The sequence below is a fragment of the Mesocricetus auratus genome, unplaced genomic scaffold (genome assembly GCF_017639785.1).
Source record: "Mesocricetus auratus isolate SY011 unplaced genomic scaffold, BCM_Maur_2.0 Super-Scaffold_100023, whole genome shotgun sequence".
Taxonomy (NCBI): Eukaryota; Metazoa; Chordata; class Mammalia; order Rodentia; family Cricetidae; genus Mesocricetus; species Mesocricetus auratus.
The window spans coordinates 11,365,670-11,386,835 of record NW_024429204.1 but is presented as its reverse complement, the minus strand read 5'-3'; the positions used below and the strand labels follow the sequence as shown (position 1 = coordinate 11,386,835).

The 21,166-nt window shown below is 37.3% G+C and overlaps 1 protein-coding gene across 5 annotated transcripts in view; it reads left to right on the top strand.

Moving 5' to 3' along the window:
* The window catches only part of Csmd3 (CUB and Sushi multiple domains 3), a 1,035,998-nt gene that overhangs the window by 752,493 nt on the left and 262,339 nt on the right, over positions 1–21,166 (top strand). For all 5 annotated transcript variants that reach the window (XM_040730388.1, XM_040730387.1, XM_040730386.1 and 2 more), the window contains 3 exons: positions 10,247–10,438; positions 15,507–15,633; positions 17,310–17,512. In XM_040730388.1, the coding sequence (XP_040586322.1) occupies positions 10,247–10,438; positions 15,507–15,633; positions 17,310–17,512 (522 nt within the window). The remainder of the gene's footprint in view (positions 1–10,246; positions 10,439–15,506; positions 15,634–17,309; positions 17,513–21,166) is intronic.

Sequence of the window (21,166 nt, the reverse complement as noted above, 5' to 3'; positions counted from 1 at the left end):
TCTTCATTTTGGGCTCGAGAAGTTGAATTCTTTCTCTATTTTACAAATCGTTTTTAGAAGTCGACTTGGTTCTAGCGTCATTCTTGTTTCATGAAGTCACCAAACTTTCAGACTTAAAAGCAGTCTTCATTACAAATCATTCAGGTATTTCCTATGTCATTAACTTTATTCAGTAAAAAAGAAACAAGTGTTTTTTGATAATGATTCACACCATTTGGGTGGGTTGTATTTTCTCAAAAGTTGACCCAGGAGATGCCTAGTATGTGAATATGATTGTGTTAGATGATCTTTTGCTATTTCCTTGTCTCATTTTCTTAACTAATGTCTATTATCTCAAGGGAAAACTTGAAATACACTTGGATTCACTTAGCCTTCTAGTTTTGTTGCTTGAAATGATTCGATATCCTCAGAGAGCATAGCCATTCCAAATGTCATGTTCTCATTAAATACAGGCAGAGGCTAATTTTTAATGCCTTCTCTTGTATACTAGCTTTATGAATGTACTACAAATTATTCCATTTAGATTCTGTAATTTAGTTATGAACATGTTATTGGTGATGCTAACCATGAAAAATAATCAGATGACCTATCAAGTTTAACTTTATTCTTAGTGCGTAATTTACTTAATGCAAATGTGAGTAGAAAATAAGTAGATTACGTAGAAAAGCAAGGACGTTCCATATGGTTGCATATCCTCAAAACCACTGATCAGGAATGTTTGCCATTTCCTTCCTGCATTAAATACTCAAATTAAGCAAGCAATGGAGGAAGTACTGGCTAGTGGTGCATTGTATAGTACCAAGTTCTCCATCAGAAATGTCGAAGAAATAACTCGTAAGTTTATAATTTACATAAAACACAATATGGTTTCTTTTGCTAGAATAAAAAGAAAGGAGTCATTATTTTCATGACTTTATGTTACATAAGCTTTAATTTAAATACTTAGCATTTTGTGCATTGTATAAACTTTATCTCTGACATGTCAGAGATCTACCCAGGAGTGTGAAAACTTAGAGTAGTTTAGAATATCCTTATGCCCAAGAATAGCTGTGTTTGTAAGGCATAGATGAAGACAATCAAAACAGGATAGCCAAGGGGAAAAAATCTCTCAAATCAGCTAAAACTTCTTCTAAAAACTTTCTTGAAATTTAAAGTGAAGTCTAGCAACCACATTTTCTAGACTTTCATGCTAGCAAACAATTGTTTTTGAGTTTTGCCAGTTAGCACCCTGGATAACTGATAGATGATATCAATGATGTTATTGCTCCAAGAATAGCTATAAGCTGAAGTGTTATGCTGGCAGGTGGCTGTCTGTTTCAGATGCCTTGAACTCCCAACACACTCAAAGGCATTAATTAGTTTCCACCTGGTACTTCCTTCCCACTTCTAAAGTCTGCAAAGTCATCTAACTGATTGAATATCAGCTTTCATTCATAACCACTGAATGGCTTTAATTTTCTTGACTAGGTACTAGTTGTTAGTCAAAAACCAACAACCACAAAAATCTCTAGAGGTAGAACTTTGATGAATAGAAATGAGATGTGTTATAAGTCATTTGTATATTAAAAAGTAAAAGTGATCTGGAGAAAGTATTTTGCAAGCCACCAACAAGGAAATAACACCCAACAAAATTGTGGGCAAAAAACAACATGACAAAGAAATAACATTAGAGAGAAATAAAATTAAGAAATTAAAATTACACAAAAGAAATGTTACTGCGTATTCACAAAATAGATAAAAATTTAAAAACTGCAGAATATTAAATGTTAATAATTTCCAGATAGTGAAATTCAAATATGCTAGGAACTGTCAGTTGAAGAAGCCAGATAGGAAAGGAATACTGAAATTGTGATGATGGAACAAAATTTATAGTGCATGCTGAATGGCACCATGTGAAAATGAAGCGTGAGGCATTCATGTTCTATGAAATACATCATTAATAGCAGCTCTTGGGATCAAGCCTGGCAGATGAAAATTTAGGATACTCATCCAGTAACTAGATTTTCGATAAGAACTTCCTGGGTAGAGCTCAGACCATCAACAATAAATAGAAAAGAAATCTCTAAAAGTAATGGAGAATGAAAGTTTTTGTTTAAAAACTTGAATAGATTTGAAGTTGTAAGGGAAAACCTGGGTATGATAGCATTCTCAAGCTGTGATGTACAGTTTATTTAGTGATGAGTAGATATGTTCATTAGATCACTGAGTGCTGAAATGGAATGTAAGTTCATTCTTCAAAATTCTCTCCTTGTTCCCTCTACTTTCTTTATTTTATCTATAGCAAATACATACATCATAGCTCATATGTATGTACATGAAGTATTTTCTTAATTAATTATGAGGGGGAAAATCTTCACAAGCTTCTTATTTAAATATGAACTATACTATAAGTGTATCTGTAGCTCTGTATTAGAGTGATTGTTTGAAATGTTATGTCCCTAGGACCATGAAAATTAAATTTTAAATTAAAATGAAAGAATACAATTTAAGTTATAAACATTTACATTCATGAAAAAGAACAAATACATAAAAGAATTCTAAAACAATGCTATTTTTCAAGTCCAGTAGCCTAAATGGCAATTATAACAAATTATTAAATGTGTAAACTTTATTTAATTTTTTATACTATCCTTTTTATATTTTATTTCTGTGTATCCACTCCTTTTGTTCCCTCTAAACCCTCTTATATATCATTCCTTACTCCCTTTCAGATTCATGACTTATTTTTTATTAATTACATGCATATCTAATATATATATAATACTCTTAAATGTAACCTGCTCCATCTGTACATATGTACCTATATATACACTTGATAATAGATAAGCAATTTTGGAGCTCTTCCCGGGGGAACATGGTTTCTTCCACTCTCAATGTTCTTCACCGTCTATAGCTCTCTGGGGAGGGTTGATGCCTTGAGCCCTTTCCTCTACCCCTGTTGAAGTTTCTGTCATTGCTGCCCATGCTCAGCTCACATTTCACCAGCCATTTTGGTGAGACTTTGCATGTGTTGCTTCTGACATTACTAGGAAATACGGTCTTACTACAGACTCCCACATTCTTCCCACCACTTCTTCCACAATACTCTCTGAGCCTGGGGTGTGGGAGTTGTCTTGTATATGTATCCATTGGCACTGGGTTCCACAACTGAATTTTAATTGGTTGTGATTTTTCTGTGATGGTCTTGCTCTATTGTAAAACAGAAGTTTCCATAATGAGAGGTATAGTTATAAGGACAAATATTTCGAGTATAAGTAGGGATTATGTTTGTTTAGTAAAGTGATGGTTGTAGATTCTCCTCTAAGTCTTGGACTTCACTAGCCCTGGGGATTTGGTGAGATTTCTAGTACCAGTCATGAATCCCATGTTCTTGAGTGAATGTTAAGTCCAATTAGGAAGCTGTTGCTTACCACCAAGGTATGCTTGCCACTAAATGGAGTATCTCACCCTACAGCTTTGGCTGGCCTAGAACTTACTATGTAGCCCCAATTGGTCTCAAACTCATGGCAATCTGCCTCAGTTGTCTCAATGCTGGGATTACTTCACCCTTGGGGTTATCACGCCATGGTGGTCTTTGGTGTAGTTCACAGGCACTGTGGCTGGGTGGGACTGATTGTTACTACCATGATTTAGAAGGCCATTGTATCTTCTCTTATCTTGAAAACTAGGCCTCAGGAAAGCATACCCTATATTTTGACCACGGAACCATCTCTCCAACTCATGTTACCCTATATTTTAAACATATTCTTTCCAACCAAGTTCTCCACCAATCCATCCCTTGTCTTCCATACCAACCTGGATATACAACTTCATGTTCTCCCACTCCTCTCAAAGCAAAGAAAGAAAAAAAAATGGAAATGAAACAAATACTAATAACTGTTGACATTAATTTCATTCATTTCCTTCAATTAAATATAGTTTCAAAGTACCTGTTGTTCTAATGAATTCAGTTACTCTACCATATCTATTTTCCAAAATAAAGACCTTTTTCCCCCCATTGAGACAGGGTTTCTCTGTGTAGCTTTGTAGAGCAGGCTGTCCTCAAATTCACAGAGATCCACCTGCCTTTGCCTCCCGAGTGCTGGGATGAAAGGCAGGTACCACCACGCCCAGCTCACTAAAGACCCTTTTAGGTAGTAATTTGATAGTTATTATTCAAGGTACTACACTGTTCATAGTCTCAACTACAGTAGGGGAAGGGGAAGGTTTCCAAAAATCCTTTTTTTTTTTTGTTATTTATTTTTTTTATTAATATTTTTTTTATTTTCCATTTTAAATTTAGATAAGAAACAAGGTTGCTTCACAAGTCAGTACGAGGTCCCTCTCCCTTTCCCTCCCCTCCTCCCGTGCCCTCCCCCCCATCCCCCCCGTTATCCCCTCATTCCCCCAGGGAGGGTGAGGCCCTCCATGGGGGTGTCCATAGTCTGTCATTTCATATAGGGCAGGGCCTAGACCCTTCCCCAAGAGTTCAGGGTGAGAGTGCACCTCACATTGTTCTATGGGAGTCCAGAGACCGTGTGTATACTTGGGATGGGTACTGATCTGCTGTCCAAGGCTCAATAGATTACCTAGGCCTCCTCACTGACACCCAGATTCAGGGGGTCTTGATCAGTCCCATGCTGGATTCCCAGGCTGATGCCTGGGATTCAAGAGTTAACCTTTGTCTGGTCAGCTGTTTCTGGGGGTTCAACCAGCCCAGTCTTAATCCCTTTGATCATCAGTCCTCCCTCTCTGATACTGGCTTTCTTGAGTTCAGCTCAGTACTTAACCAGCCAGTAAATGAAGTTTCTGTTTCCCAGACTCTCTGGCAATAGGATTGTAGGCTGGCACTCCCCAGATCTATGTCTAAAATCCATATATGAGAGAGTACATGCCATGTTTCTCTTTTTGTGACTGGGTTACCTCACTCAGGATGGTTTCTTCTAGTGTCATCCATTTGCCTGCGAATCTCATGATTCCATTATTTTTCTGCTGAATAGTACTCCATTGTGTAGATGTACCACATTTTCTCTATCCATTCTTCGGGTGAGGGACATCTAGGTTGCTTCCAAGTTCTGGCTATTACAAATAAAGCTGCTATGAACATAGTGGAACAGACATCTTTGTTATATGAATGGGCATCTTTTGGATATATGCCTAAGAGTGCAGTTGCTGGGTCTTGTGGTAGGTTTATTCCCATTTTTCTGAGGAATTTCCATACTGCTTTCCAAAGTGGCTGAACCAGTTGGCACTCCCACCAGCAATGGAGGAGTGTCCCCCTTTCACCACATCCTCTCCAGCATAAATTGTCATTGGTGTTTTTGATTTTAGCCATTCTGACAGGAGTGAGATGGTATCTCAGAGTTGCTTTGATTTGCATTTCCCGGCAAAAATCCTTTAAAAACACACTGAGACGATGTGTAGGACAAAAGTTACAGAAACCACAACAATGTAAGTTCATTGCTGATGCCCATGTAGACTTGTTCTTTTTGAGAGTACCTTTTTCCAGGTCATGAAAACAAGAGGACTGTGTATATTAAATTGAATAAATGGTTATAATTATCCTGTTCTGTTCCTTGTATGTCCAGCACTCCACTAAATTTATGCTTTTGTATATATGCAAGAGAGCCAGCTCACTTCTCAATAACAGTTATTAGATGTCGTTGCCCTTCATGAAACACTTACCTCAAAAATTCTAATACTAGTACTTATGGCCCAATTCCATATAAATATAAAGGGCAAATGCAAAACAAACCAAAAATATAAAGAATAATAGACCATAAACTCTCACAGAACTGTTTAAAGTAGGTTTTATTATGTTTTGCATATAAAGTGCATGTAAATTGTGCTATATTGCTAAGATATATGGATATATACAAAAATGTGTATGAGAATAACCTGATTAACATATTAGAGATTTCAGGGGGAAAAATGGGATTTATTTTACAATATTTATTTCTTAAGTGCTATTATTATTAATAAAAACCAGTTAATATGGCATTGATATGAATGCTGACCTCAAAGAGATGAAACATAATATTATAATATAATGGTGTCAATGCAATTTATTTGGTATTTTGCTAAAATGTCATTGATTTCTAATGCAACCTTGAAATATGAAATAAACACATTTCTTGAATGGTAACATGAAAAGACAAGCTCTGAGATTAAATTATACAGAAAATCTGGAGCATGTAGACAACGTTAATTATGAGTTCAGTTTGTGCTCTATAAACTTTTATTGCATCACAGTATTAAATTATACTATGTATGATGCATACTGGTCACATATTTGATGCTTCATTCAAGTCTTCATTTAATTATCAGTTGCAAGAGTTCGAGCTTTTGGTGAAAAGACTTCCAGCTGGATGGTTGTGTAAAATTTAAGACAGTTCTGAATATTTATGAAAGAGCAACAATGTGTAGCAAATTGAACTAAATTATGTTGTACTCTGTAGCTCGTACAGTATTGTCTGCCTGCGCCTCCCTCTATAAAGAGATTCTTTATAATGTATCTTCATTTGCAAGAGCATCTCCATTTTGTGTCCTCACCAGCAATCCCCATCACACTCACAAAAACGTACACATTAAGGAAAAATTGAGTTTGATAAGAAATCTTGAAAACAAAGCTTGATTTCCATTTTGATTCTACCAGAAATCTATGATAAAACTGGAAAGGGACTGAATCCTAAATAACAGAAAGAAGAATCTAGGTTGATAGGAGGAATACAAACTTGCCACTTTCGATCAGAGATACTTTAAATGTGGTATTAACGATGCAGATCATAGCAAAGTAAAGTGTCCGTGAAAATACAGGCTTTACTTCTGCATGTCTTATTTGAAATACTCATTTTCTTGACTGTATGCAGGTGGATTTAATTATCGCTGTCATGATGGGAGCCAATGTCTGCTTCTGTCTTTTGCAATTCTCCTTGAAGATGCTTACTTACATTTTCAACCGCATGAGGCCGCCACAAACTACTTCCTAGACAGGATCCTTTAATTTTTTTCAATTTTATCTCCAAATTCACTTTTGACACAATCAGTGTGACTTTAATTAACTTCCCTCTAGATTGTTTCTCTAAATTCTAATTCATTAACATCATTGGACAACTTATATGGGGCCAAATTTGTCCTGGGTAGGTACTGTAGAAAGAAAAAAAGAAATAATACTACATACTAGAGAAGTAAATAAATAAAAAGGAAATTTTTATATGAAGTCAAATAGGCCCAACTGTCTCTTGACTTGAAAGATAAGACAACCATTTAAATCCCCTAGGAGAGACTATACACCCATCCTCCTTTATGCTTTCTCAGCTGACCTCAACAATAGGAGTAATTCATCACTGGGAGATACACAAGATTTCTGTCTGTAAACATACAAGCATTAAGTATGTTCTGAAACTCTGGTAATTCAGTAGAGTGAATTAAAATATTTTATACTGGTGATTATGTAGGGCCATCTGTATTAGCCCAACGTTTAGGACCCATTTATCTTGGACTGATGAACAACCCCAGCTTTGACCCTGAGTGGGGGGTGTGGAAAGCTTACTATCCAATGACATTAAAGATGAAACAGCAACACCTGGTCATATCAGGAGTGCAATCAGTTAATACTGAAGGCCTTGTTTTATTGTTGCATCATCTTAAGTAACCATCCAAAGGTCTGGGCAATGGCAGAAGACATCTGTTATCATGGATAAAGGGCTGATGGCAGATATTTCCCTTAATCCTAGAGCAACTCCTTTGCTGCACATACTCAAGCCCTCAGGCACCCCAAACTAACATGTCTCACCAGCCTTCAGGGTAGATGTAGACTCGCCCTTGCACAAGGCCAGGCCATCCAGCAGCGATCAGCTGACATCTAAAAGACAATAGAAGCCAAGTGGTGGTGGCACACACCTTTAATCCCAACACTCGGGAGGCAGAGGCAGGCGGATCTCTGTGAGTTCCAGGCCAGGCTGGACCGACAGCCTCCAAAACAATACAGAGAAACCCTGTCTTGCAAAACCAAAAAAACAAAAAAAAGACAATAGAAATTCTGGGCTCTCCAGAACTCATGGCTAGGTAGAATAGGACCCCTAGCAGGCGATCTAATGTATGTTACGTTTCTGACAGACATTAAAATAGGGAATTCTGACAGCCAGTGGTGTCAAACACCTTTAATCATGGCGTTCTGGAGGCAGAGACAGAACTCTGTGAGTTTGAGGACAGCCTCGTGTACAGAGCTAGTTCCAGGACAGCCAAAGAAACCCTGTGTCAAAAAATAATAAATAAATAAATCTAAAAAAACAAACAAAACAAAAACAAAAAAAACCAAAACAAACAAGAGAAAAACCAAATAAACAAAAAGCCCAAAAACAAGGAATGGAATTAGTATTATCCCTTCCTGTGATTGAATAACTTACAACATTGCTAATGTTCTCTGGAATCTATTTGCTTACCTTCACTGGATCTTTATCAAGGGTATTCATTATTATAAACAAAAAACAAACAAATGTCATCTTAGCGTGGGGTCCAGAAGGGCACAATGACTACAGTAGCTGCTACTCTTACAACGGTTGCAGCATGTGTCACATCCACCAAACAGGAAGCCTCAAACCACTCTGGATAGTAATTTGATGAAAATCCCATTGCCTATGCCCGACTGATTGTGTCATTGATCAACAGTAACTCCCTTGACTCTCACTCAGTTCAACCTCTTCCTCTTAGCAAGTAAGGGCTGTAGCTATTGAAATTTTTGACACCTTAGATTCATGATCAGTTTCTTTGGCAACTAGTCTCCTTTTTTAGGGGGAAGGCAGATCTGAGCTAGCCAATATTAAAAATCTGACACACGTTTCCATTTTCTTATAATTCACAGAGAAAGAATTTAGATAAAGTAAGGAACTTGGAGACATATTAGGAAGCAAAATTAAGATTTGTGTCATAGTAGGCAGGCTGGATCCTGGGATGGATGTCCATAACCCCCATACCTACAATATTTATAACTAATATTATGGTCAAGCTAGATGGTGGAAAGGGTTACTCATGAATTAAAGAAAAAGTTAGGAAATACCAAGAATAGGTCAGAATGTGTTTATTGATTGATTGAGTCTTCTATGATATCATATGGCAAATTTATGATGGGAAACATCACATTGGCCAGTCTGATGATGTGACAACTCTATCATAGTGGGTAAATCACTGGTATTCCTGGTCTCAGGCAGACTCCTCTGGTTCCAAGGACTCTGGTTGCTCTGTGTCATGACAAAAGTAAACATAAGTTTCTTACCATATTAACTATTTTCCTCTTAGTGAGACCAAACGTCATGAGGGAAGGGAACTTGAGAAACCGAAGGCTTTATTTCAGCTCATGGCTCCAGAGGGAAATAGCCCATGAAGGGAAGAGGACAGGGCATATAAACTGACTGCTCATGTTTCTTGAACAACAGAAAACAGGAGAGGCTGTAAATGCTCAGCGTCCATCCCAGTGACACACCTCCATCAGCACATTTGTGCCTGCTAAAGGTTTCATACTTTCCTCCAATAATCCAATCCTCAGAATCAGATAGTAATCCTTTTGTTTCGTTTTTTAAGATTCAATACAGGGTTATCTCTGGCTGTCCTGGAACTTGCTTTGTAGACAAGGCTGGCCTTGAAGTCACTAAGATCCACCTGCCTCCACCTCTAGTGATGGGATTAAAGGCATGTGCCCCCACTGTCTGGTGATATTAATCGTTTATAATGAAGTGATTAATCTAGCAATAACAATAACATGTTGTTGGCTGTTTTTCACTCTTTTGGGGCTTTTCACCCATCTCTGAAATAAATGTACACTGAGTCTTATTCATGCTTATAAAAGCCAAGGCTGGCCAGATTTTCTTAAATTATCTCATCTACCTTTTGCCGCTTTGCTTTGTCCTTCTTATACTTCTGTATATCTGACTTTGACTCTTATTCCGTGGCTGGCTGTGTGGCTCGGTGCCTGGCCCCTAGCGTCCTCCTCCTCTTCCTTTCTTGCTCCTCCATCCTTTCCTCCCAACCAAGAACTTGATAATACTTGCCAGTACGCAGATACGTAAACTTTGTAACTGATAAATTCTAGTAAAAACACAAAAAGAAGTGTTCCAGGAAAGGATTTCCGTGCTTATTAAATGTTAATAATGTTAGCTAGGGTAGGAGTAATGTCTTCCTATTTGGAGGGATAAATGAAATAAACAATTTATGTAATCTCTCGAATTATGCTTCGAGATATTTCCTTTAAGTAATTATATCATTCTTCCAGGTTTCGAACTTTCACACTGTGAAGACCCAGGCATTCCACAGTTCGGGTACAAGATCAGTGACCAAGGCCATTTTGCTGGCAGCACCATCATCTATGGATGCAATCCTGGTTACACTCTCCATGGAAGCAGCCTTCTCAAGTGTATGACTGGGGAGAGAAGGGCCTGGGACTACCCTCTTCCTTCCTGCATTGGTAAGATGTCCTTTCAGGTTTTTACAGAGTATGTCTGTGGGATGACCAGCCAATACACAGCTCCCTAAAATACCCACGCTTCAAGCAGTTCCCTCCACATACAACTCATGCGATGTTAAAAAGCTTAAATTCACCCCGAGGAAAAGTGGAGTGTAAGAGTTCTTTTCTTAATCTGACCAAGGTGTGTACTTTGGGGAGTTGCTATTGTCTGTGTGAAGTGCCTTTTTTTTTTACTTTTGATTAAAAAATTAAAAAATGACTCATTTTAAGAATGTTAAGTTTTCATCATGTGCATTTTATTGACTCTCAGTGATCAGCTTTGTTATGATTTTTTTAAAAATCTGTGCCTATTTCCGAATCAAAATGAGTATAAAAACAAGAAATTATTCTCAGAAACTTCAAATGCATCTTTTATGTGTACAAGCACCTTTGAAAAATATGATAAAATATATTGGTTTGCTCATGTATGAACAGCATGAAAATAAACTGCATCATGAAAAAGACCTTTGAAAATCAGAGATAAGGTAAATCCCTGCCAGAAGCTAGGAGTGATCATTACATATCTATTCTGTGTTGGCTTGTTTGATATTGTTTTATTCCTATTATAAGGCAGATAGTAAGTTAGCATAGGAGAGTGGGAGTATGGATATACAAATATCCATAGATATTCATATGATGCATGGTTCAAAAGTTCAAATAGTTCCATTTCAAATAACAGGAAAACAGTGCACAAGAAAACTCTGAATCTGCAGAAGGTAAGAGAAACAGTTATTCCCAAGACATTCCCTGACCACACTTTGCCAATGTGTGTAAAACTGATGTGTACCTTTCAAACACAGCTTTGCTGAGGTTTAATTTATATGCACAAAACTCCATGCATATTTAATCCCTTTAAAGACAATGAATTAGATGGACTTTCATATCTTCTGATGGTTTATAAAAACATTGATTCCCAAAGAGACAAACGGGTTTTTATGTAAACCAGATATAATCACCATCCTTTATTGTCAGATGGCATATGAATTTTGAGTAGATTATGGAACTAATACCTAACACAGTAGTCAATATTAAACAACAAAAGCTTGAAAATCGAGCAGTTAATCAGCCCACCTGCATGGGCTATGAAAAATGAATGGCTGGGTATATAAATATGAGATATACTCAGAAAAGATAACATTGAAGGCTCTAAAAATCATAAAACTATAAACTTATAAATATTGATTTCCTTATTGTCTTTATAATTAAATTCATATGGTTTTGGAGCATATTTAGCAAAGGTGAAACCATTTTCTAAAAAAACGACTTTAATAAAATGGAAAGGTCATTGGTCTGAGATTAGAAAATCTTTGATAGTGTTCACCACAAACTAATGCTGTGAATATCTAAGCTACTGTTGTGACTTGATAACTTCATTAGAAATAATTTTCAACAACAGAAGATCAAGGTATACAAGTATAAAAGGAAGAACTCATAGTGAATTATGCTGAGCATGTCTATGGTAACAGTTGCTAAATTTTTGTTTTCATGTTGTTTTTCATTGATAACTAATAGCTTGACCACTTGATCTAAAACTATTAATTTTCTTCTGATTGACCTTTTAATCTATTATGGCTATGTTTTGGGCTTTGTCAAATATGAAGATTTTGTGTGTGTGTGTGTGTGTGTGTGTGTGTTATATATGCAGTTATCTTTTCTGAAATTTGTGTGTTAGATCAAATTTTATCTTTCTCCCTGAAATATGTGCCTTAAGATTGTAGGCCCGCATGCTAAGTCACATCACACAAGCACATTACAAATAAAAGCACAAAGTGGTATTTGCAAATTAAAAAAAAAACTGTATGAAAGTCCATCACAATTGAAGAAGCAACATGGTATACACAACGAAAACTATTTAAAACTTTAAAAGTTGTTTATCCTAAAAGGTAGATGGTGGGCTTGCGAGATGGCTCAGTGGTTAAGAACACGTGTCCACTCTTTCGGAGGACCTGGGTTCAACTCTCAGCACTCACATGACATCTCACAACTGTCTATAACTCCAGTTTGAAGGGACGGGCAACTTCCGGTGTCAAACCACTAAGGCACATTTTGTACTTTAAAGAAAAGTAAATGAAATATGTATGCTGTTTTCAATGTAATATATGCCAGTCATTGTGATAAAGCACACTAACAGGTAGGGAATATGTACCACTTGTTGTACATTATGTTTGACTACATAGTATTGTAGGTTATCCAGAAATGTTTTATTAAAAAACAAAACAAAACAGACAAATGTAACAGTAACTGTGCTAGTTAGCTTTTCCAAACTCGATGCAAACCTGAATTAACCTGGGAAGACGGGACCTTATTTGGAGATCTGCCTTTGTCAGCCTGACCTGGGGTTACACCTAAGGAGGGGGATTTTCATGATTGATGGTTGAAATGGGAGGTCGCCGCATACACGTGTTGGTACCACATCTGAACAAGTGGTCCTGAGTAGTCTGGTCAGGCTAGCTGAGCAAGGCACAAAGAAGCCTGTGAGCAGGGCTCCTCTCTCATGTCAGCTTCAGGTCTCCACGTTCCTGCTTGAGTTTCTGCCCTAACTCCCCTGAATCAGACACTGTGACTGTTGACGGGGCCTACATAAGCCAAATGAAGCCTTCCTTTCCTAAAAGTGTCACTGGATCACAGCTGTTGAAAGTAAGCTAAGCCAGTGGCCCAGTTCTTAAGGACTCACAGTCTTTTGCATAAACATCACCTATATAAAATTGCTATAAAACAATAACCCCTAGACCTCTGTGAGTGTATAGGTTAAGATTGCAAAGTGGCAAAGCCAAGAGAATCCCTTCCTGCATTTCGCAAGGTGTGAGTTTAGTTTTAGGAATTGACAAATGCCATTGTATGAGCTAGTAAGTTCAGCCACAGGGTGTAGATCGACAGATTCCAAATTGATACAAGAATTAAAGCTCTTATTTTGAGGGGAAAAAAAATCTTTGTTTTCCTGAGATATTTTCTCATAAGGCTTTGCAGTGACAGGATGTGTTCTATGTGAATGAGTTTCCAGGGTAAAATCTTACTCAAAGTAAGCCAACTATAGATATTAACCACTGTTTTAAGTTCTTACAGGCTTAGAGCAGTTGTGTAATAACTAAGTCCTAAAGCCTAGCTGACATTTTAATTAAAATCAGAGTACTGCAACATAACACATAGATCTATAAAACAACTGTATATTGGAGACAATAAACTTAACTTTCTCATGTAGACCACTTTTTCTTAAGTAATATTAACAATGCTAAACAAAAACAAATTTCAATTTGAATAACACACAATTCAAAGAACAGAAAATAACCAGGGTAAATGGATTAGAGTTGTCAGAGAAAAGGAGGCATTCATTTGACTTGAATTATGTGTGAGAAAATGCTAACCACTAACATAAAAAGTAATATAAGGCAATCTTTACAATTTTTTATAAATATTTGTTAATATCTTTAAAAAACAAACTCTTTTATACTACTTTCAAAGGCATTTAAAAAGTTTTACAAATCTGACTTTTAATCTGATTTTGTTGACTTTATATTGTTAGAACAAGGGCAAAGGTCACTTAGAAGAAAAACTTTGTATACAATTCTAGACTTAGCCCCAATGAAAGAATAAAAAGCAAAAGTAACTGCTATGAAAATTTTCCATGGGTCATATACAATTTACTCTTCAATAAATATATTTGGGTTGTTTTTTTTCACAACAGGGTTTCTCTGTGTGACAACCTGGTTGTCCTGGAACTCCCTTTGTAGACCAGGCTGGCTTTGAAGTCACAGAGACCCACCTAGCTATGCCTCCCGAGTTCTTTCACATATCACTCACAAAGCTGCTTTAATTTAGGTAGTTTTTTTCATGTATGCACACTCTCTCCTTCTCATTCTTCCCTCTCCTCCTCATTCCTTAAAAAATAAATAAATAAATATAAGAATTTTTCAAAATATTTATGTAAGTATGTTTTTATATATTTAGTCTGGAGGAGAAGAAGGGTTTGGACAAGTCTTAAATATGTAATGTACTGCAAAGGGTGTCCTTGTTGTTACAGCTTAGAGGTGCAGATGAGTATAGTCTAAACAGTTGCTAATGTCTTCACCCTACTCTTCTGTGTAGAACATTCTTCGCAGATTATTGCCTTGTGACTGCGAAATTACTCAGACATCCTAGCAGCATTTAATAGTGTGAATCTCTCAAAAGAAAAAATATTAATTAGTTTATATGACAGCACTCATATATATACATATATACATATATATACATATACATATATATATACATATATACATATATTTGTTTGTTTTGTTTTTTCAAGACAGGGTTTTGGAGGCTGTCCTGGAACTCACTCTGTAGACCAGGCTGACCTCAACCTCACAGAGAACTACCTGCCTCTGCCTCCCTTGTGCTGGGATTAAAGGTGTGTGCCACCAATGCCCGGCTAGCACTTAAAACTTCATTCAATACATTTGTATAAAAACTAGAGGCCATATTTAATCAAAACTATGCTACGTCTCACTGACGTAAAGAATCTAATGGGAATGCCACTTTGGCTTCTAAGACATTCAAAAGGGAAGAGGTTAGGAATGGCTGAAACGGACTAAGAGGAGAGTTGAACTTAGCACGCCTGAGGGAGGGAGTTTTTCTCAGAGGTGGGGCACCAGATGAATTATCCACCAGGCCCTTCACCAGCACTGAGCCAACTTGCCAGCTGCTTCCCTCATAGCACAATTCCCTCAAAGCACAGTCATTATTTAATAACTCATCTTAAAATGTTTTCAAGCCAAGTTCACAGATTTTGCCTTGTGTCCTCTTATTTATTCCACAATTTGGTTTGTATTTAGTCTTTTATATGCTCTGAGAGACTGATGATGCTTTATTATACTTTTACTATTGCTTCAATTAAAACTTTATGGGAGTTCACATAAACATTTACTTTCAAGATGATTAAGGATGAATCTTTATTTTCCTTGACGGGAACATACATACTCTTGAGGAGTTTAGAGATTGCCTTGACAAGGTTGGGGAGAAATTTTTGACTTGAAATGTTGCTGTGTTTCACCAGCTGAATGTGGGGGCCGTTTCAAGGGAGAATCATCTGGAAGGATCCTGTCCCCTGGCTATCCCTTTCCATATGACAATAACCTACGCTGCATGTGGGTGATTGAGGTAGATCCGGGAAATATTGTAAGGTAAAGAATTTTCACTTTCTTCAAATTATTAAGCATTTTCCTGTCACACCAGTTCTAATAGGTCTTAATAATAAAATCCCAGAGTCAGATACAGATACTGCGGAAAATGCTGAGAGATAAAGAGAGGAAGGAACAAGCCAGAGCCGCACCTAACCTTCCCCACTTGGCAGCTGCTGCTCTCCCAGAAGCCTAAGAAATTCCAAACCACTGGCTCCTAAATCCATACGTAGACTTCACAGGTTTTCAATAGCTCCCATTCTGGCTTTGCTTTTAGGACTTTGACTGGGTATAAGTTAATAACTGAACTAGTTACATCATGAGAACTCACAACGGCCTTAAAAGTAGTGATAGCTTTAAATTAGCATGAAAAATATGTTAATTGATGAACATGAAATTCAGATAGGCTTCAAGTTGGTGGACTCTACCAAAGGCAGTATGAACTGTGGCATTTCTTTTATAAAGCAATGTAAGGAACTCAGAGCAGAATACTGTCGATCTCTTCTTACCTTGTGGCCCTTTTGTAAATGCCATACAATTATTACACTTAACAATTAAATTGAGCAAGACACTGGGATAGTGTAATCAACAAACCAATTTTGGCATCAATGTATAACCAAAACTGAAAACTGTGAGAGTTCACATATCAAATATTAACCACGTGCAGAGTCTAGCTAAGGTTCCCGATACTACCAAAGGTAACTGGTAATAATAGTGTACATATTATATATAAAGTTGAACAGCTTCAATATGATACAATGGTATCAGTACGTACTGTTCAGTAGCCAATTAAATATAATGTGTGACTCAGCCTCTCAGCAACTGTTTGATCTATTTAAACCCCATTCACTCTATCCATACAATTGAGATCACAATTGTTTCCACTCCATAAGGTCATTAACAACAATTAGACAAAGTATTAGTAATGTGTTTTTCAAAGCAAGTGGCAAATAGGATGTCCTTTATAACTGTCCACTTTTGTTACCACAGTTAGAATTTATGAAAATTGAGAAAAGTTTATTTGTACTTGTGCAATTTGCAGTAATAATGAAATAGTATATTTAATGCTATTATTCCGACCTGGGCCGGTTCACCCCTCCTTAGGCAACCTGGTGCCCCCCCTCCCCCGCTCCCGGGAGGTCACCATATTGATGCCGAACTTAGTGCGGACACCCGATCGGCATAGCGCACTACAGCCCAGAACTCCTGGACTCAAGCGATCCTCCTGTCTCAGCCTCCCGAGTAGCTGGGACCTACAGGCGTGTACCACCGCGCCTGGCTTAATGCTATTATTCCAAGGAAAGAAATTCTTCAGTTAGATAACACTCTTTCTGGTAGTACATTGTATTTATAACATTTATTCTTTTTTTTTTTTTTTTTTTTTTGGTTTTTGGTTTTTTCGAGACAGGGTTTCTCTGTATTGTTTTGGAGGCTGTCCTGGAACTCTCTCTGTAGACCAGGTTGTCCTCAAACTCACAGAGATCCACCTGCCTCTACCGCCCGAGGGATGGGATTAAAGGCATGTGCTACCACCAACACTTGGCTTATACCATTGATTCTTTAATGAAGAAAAAGAGAGTTCAGAGAGTCAAAGCAACAATATATATTAGTTCCATTGTGCTGTTAACGTGGTTCTCTTTCTTATTTAACATAATCAACATTGTATGCTTCTCCCACAGCCTACAGTTTCTTGCTTTTGATACAGAAGCCTCACACGATATACTCCGAGTCTGGGATGGTCCACCAGAAAATGAGATGCTATTAAAAGAAGTCAGTGGGTCTCTTATTCCGGATGGGATTCATAGCACACTCAACGTCGTGACTATCCAGTTCGATACAGACTTTTACATCAGCAAATCTGGATTTGCAATTCAGTTTTCAAGTAAGCGTTCTGTGTTTATTTCTAAATACAAAAGGAAATGTGTTCTGAGTATATACATGATTATATTTTGTTTTGCAGTTCTGATCTTCCTACTTCCCAGCAGGTAAAACAAAATATACTTGGGGAAAAAAGAACCAAAATTAGCTGTGTGTATCAATTTCCAGGTTTTTTTTTACCCGTTGTCTAAGCAACAGTCCTTAAAATAATAATGGCGTTAAAATGATACAACCAAAGAAATCATTATATCACAAAGTCTTATATATGCTTAGATGAAGAAGGTCGAGTTAGAGGAAGGACAGAGAAGGAGAGCAAGTAAAGAGATACCTTGACAGAGGGTGTCGTTATGGACTTAACTAGGAACCTGGCACTAAGGAAATTCCCAGGAATCCACAAGGATGACCCCAACTAAGGATTTAAGCAATAGTGGAGAGGCTGCCTTAAATGCCCTTCCCCTATGAGCACTGAGTCGAACTCCTGGAATCCAGTTATCAAGAGGGAGAAGTGATGGAACAAACGGGTCAAAACCATGCTGGGGAAACCCACAGAAACAGCTGACCTGAGCTAGGGGGAGCTCCAGGACTCCAGAGTGATGGCTGCTTAAGACTGAACCAGGCCCCCTCAATGTGGGTGTCTGTTGGGGAGCTTGGGCAGTCTATAGGGCCTCTGGCAATGGAACCAGTATTTCTCCCCAGTGTATGAATGGGCTTTTTGGAGCCCAGTCCCTATGGAGGATACTCTCTCAGCCTATACACACAGGGGGAGGGCCTAGATCCTGCCCCAAATGATGTGACAGACTTTGATGATCCCACATGGGAAGCCTCACCCTCCCTGAGGAGTGGATGGGGGATGGGATAGGGATGGGATGGTGAGGGGAGTATGGGAGGATGGAAGGGAGAGGGAACTGGGATGGGTATGTAAAATAAGATTTTTTTTAAATTTAAATTTAAAAAATTAAAAAAGAAAATTATTTCAGATTCACAAATTTTGTTAGTTTGTGAATATTTTTATTACCTTAGTGAGCTATTTTAGGAATGAGGCAGAACTCTGAATACAAAATTCATTTATGTTTTAAATATACCTTAGAAATATGGCTTTCACATATATAACTTTTTATGTACCTGTACTTCTACTGAGACTAATTACATGAGGTCTTATGTGGAATTTTCCACACTTGAAATGATACACTTACTCTGGTTTGGTATAGCAAGACTGGAATGCCATAGAGTATAATATTTAGAGGCGTAGTTTCTTGTAAATAGGAAATAAATGAATATTTATTATTTTTATTTTATACAATAATATACAATAATAAATTAATGGAAGAATACTATTTTGCAATATTAAAATAGTATATTTACATTTATAACTTTATATAATGCTCTATATAATTAATATGTAATATATAAGATGAACATACAAAATAATGTGACATAATATATAATAAAATAGTTTATATAATTGCTAACATAATATAATAACTGGTAAAATACATTATTTAAAAAATGAAAAAAGAGCAGGGGCTTGAGGAATGGCTCAGTGGGTGCGGGTACTTTTTATGTATGTATGGGAACCTGAGTTTGTATTTCCATCGCCCAAACAAGAAAATAGCCATGGCTTCGTTTACACTATGGCCTCACTAAAATCGTGAACTTCTGGTTCTATGAGAACATTCCCTCTAACCTCTAGCAGTTGTGTTTGTTTCTTCATTTAGCTTATCATTCATGTCTCCTATTTGTTTCAGAGATTTTCTTTTAATGTATGTCATTTTTAAGCTGTGAGAAAGATTCCAAAAAAGTGTTCACCCCCATTCTTTTGCATAGTAATATGATAACAACTTTGATTTCTGTATATTAGTAAGACAGAGTAAATGATTTAAAAGGCTACTCTGATGGCGTTCTGTGTATACTAATGTTAAATGTGCTTCAAGATCGAGAATCTGTGACTTCATAGCTCAGAAGTCTAGTTTTTGCATTCTTCCCTGGGGAATTTGTATAAAAATATTCTTTGTGAAATGAGTGGTTTATTTTTTAATGTGTTGTAATGTAGGTCATTCTAAAGTTGTGGAAACTTCATCCGTCATCCATGACATGAATGACATGAAGACTTCAATGAATCTGCCTTCATAATAGATGATCAAATTGGATGCTACCACTTGAATCTCACAATTCACTTATTAAGGTCACACAGAGTATAAATATATTGTGGAAAACATCAATTAATATTAATTGGGTCATGAACGTCTTTTGAATTTCATGTTTACAGAGATCCCAAGGCTCTCTAGTGAGAAAAAAAAATGTGGTTTTCATGAATGAGGTCTTGATTAGTACCAAAAACCTCATTTTGTGTGTATTTTGAGCTTCTTGTACAAGATCTCATTCATTCCCAACAACAACTATATAAAAGATCTCCGAGCATCCAATTCACAGATAAGTGCACAGAGGCTGGAGAGTAACAATCATATAACTAGGAAATACCTGGAAAAAAGTGGTCCATGTATGACTGAAATTAGATGAAGTTCAGGCTTGGTGAATAGAAAATGCTTAGCAGTTATTCTGTCATTATTGCGCGCGCGCGCACACACACACACACACACACACACATACACACATATGTTAAAGTAAACAGAAAATTTTCAGCTGTATATTTTCAATCACATTACAGGTGTTTGTATGATTTAGTCAATTCAGCATCTTGATCTTTGAGTACTCCATCACAGGAGAAGGAATGAAGCAAAGGAAGACAGCACTGGAAAAGGACATTTGCCTTTGGGTCTAACCATTTTCCCTTATGTTTGAGTTAGGCTTTCTACTGAGATGAGAAAACACCAGGACCAAAAGCAACTTGAGGGAGAACAGGTTTATTTTAGCTGACCGCTCTGACAGATCACCGCCATCCCTGATGCAAGTCAGGGCAGTTGCTCTGAAGGCCAGCATTTTGGAGGCAGGAAATGACACAGAAGTCATTGACGAATGCTGCTTACTGGCTTTCTCCCTATGACTTGTTCATCCTGATTTCTCCTACATCCCCAAAACTCCTCTCCAGTGGTGGCACCATACACAATAGGCTGGTCCATCCCATATCAAACATAAATCCAGAAAATGCCCTATTGATGTGTCTTCAAGCCATTCCAATGGAGGCATTTTCTCAGTTAAGATTCCTTCTTCCCAAATAACCCTACCTTGTTGACGTAAAGAACACCCTGTAAAACAGATGTAGAAACAAGAACTTCTATAAAACAACATGTCATTGTCAAGTAATTCAAGTGTATTAGACAGGATGCTCATGAGCTATGGGCTAATTATCCACCAGTGCAAGACAAAGACAGCCTGCAGGTCATAGTTGACCACTCTAGAACCCACTTAGATGATTCTTCTCTACAAATCCATTCGTTCTATTCATTCACTCATTGTAATAGAGTCTTCTAAGGACAGCACACGAAGCACATTAATCCCCTTGTAAGTCTCCAAACACATCTTCTCTTTATTCAGGCAAATCCACACATGTATCATATGAGTGCACACGCATGCATCCATGCATTCAACACACGCTGCTCCTCCTGCTTCGTTTCACCATAACGCCTCTCTCCTTATATCTTGCTTCTAATACGTTGCACTGAATTTCTGCTCCTTCATCCACACTTGATATTAATGTTCC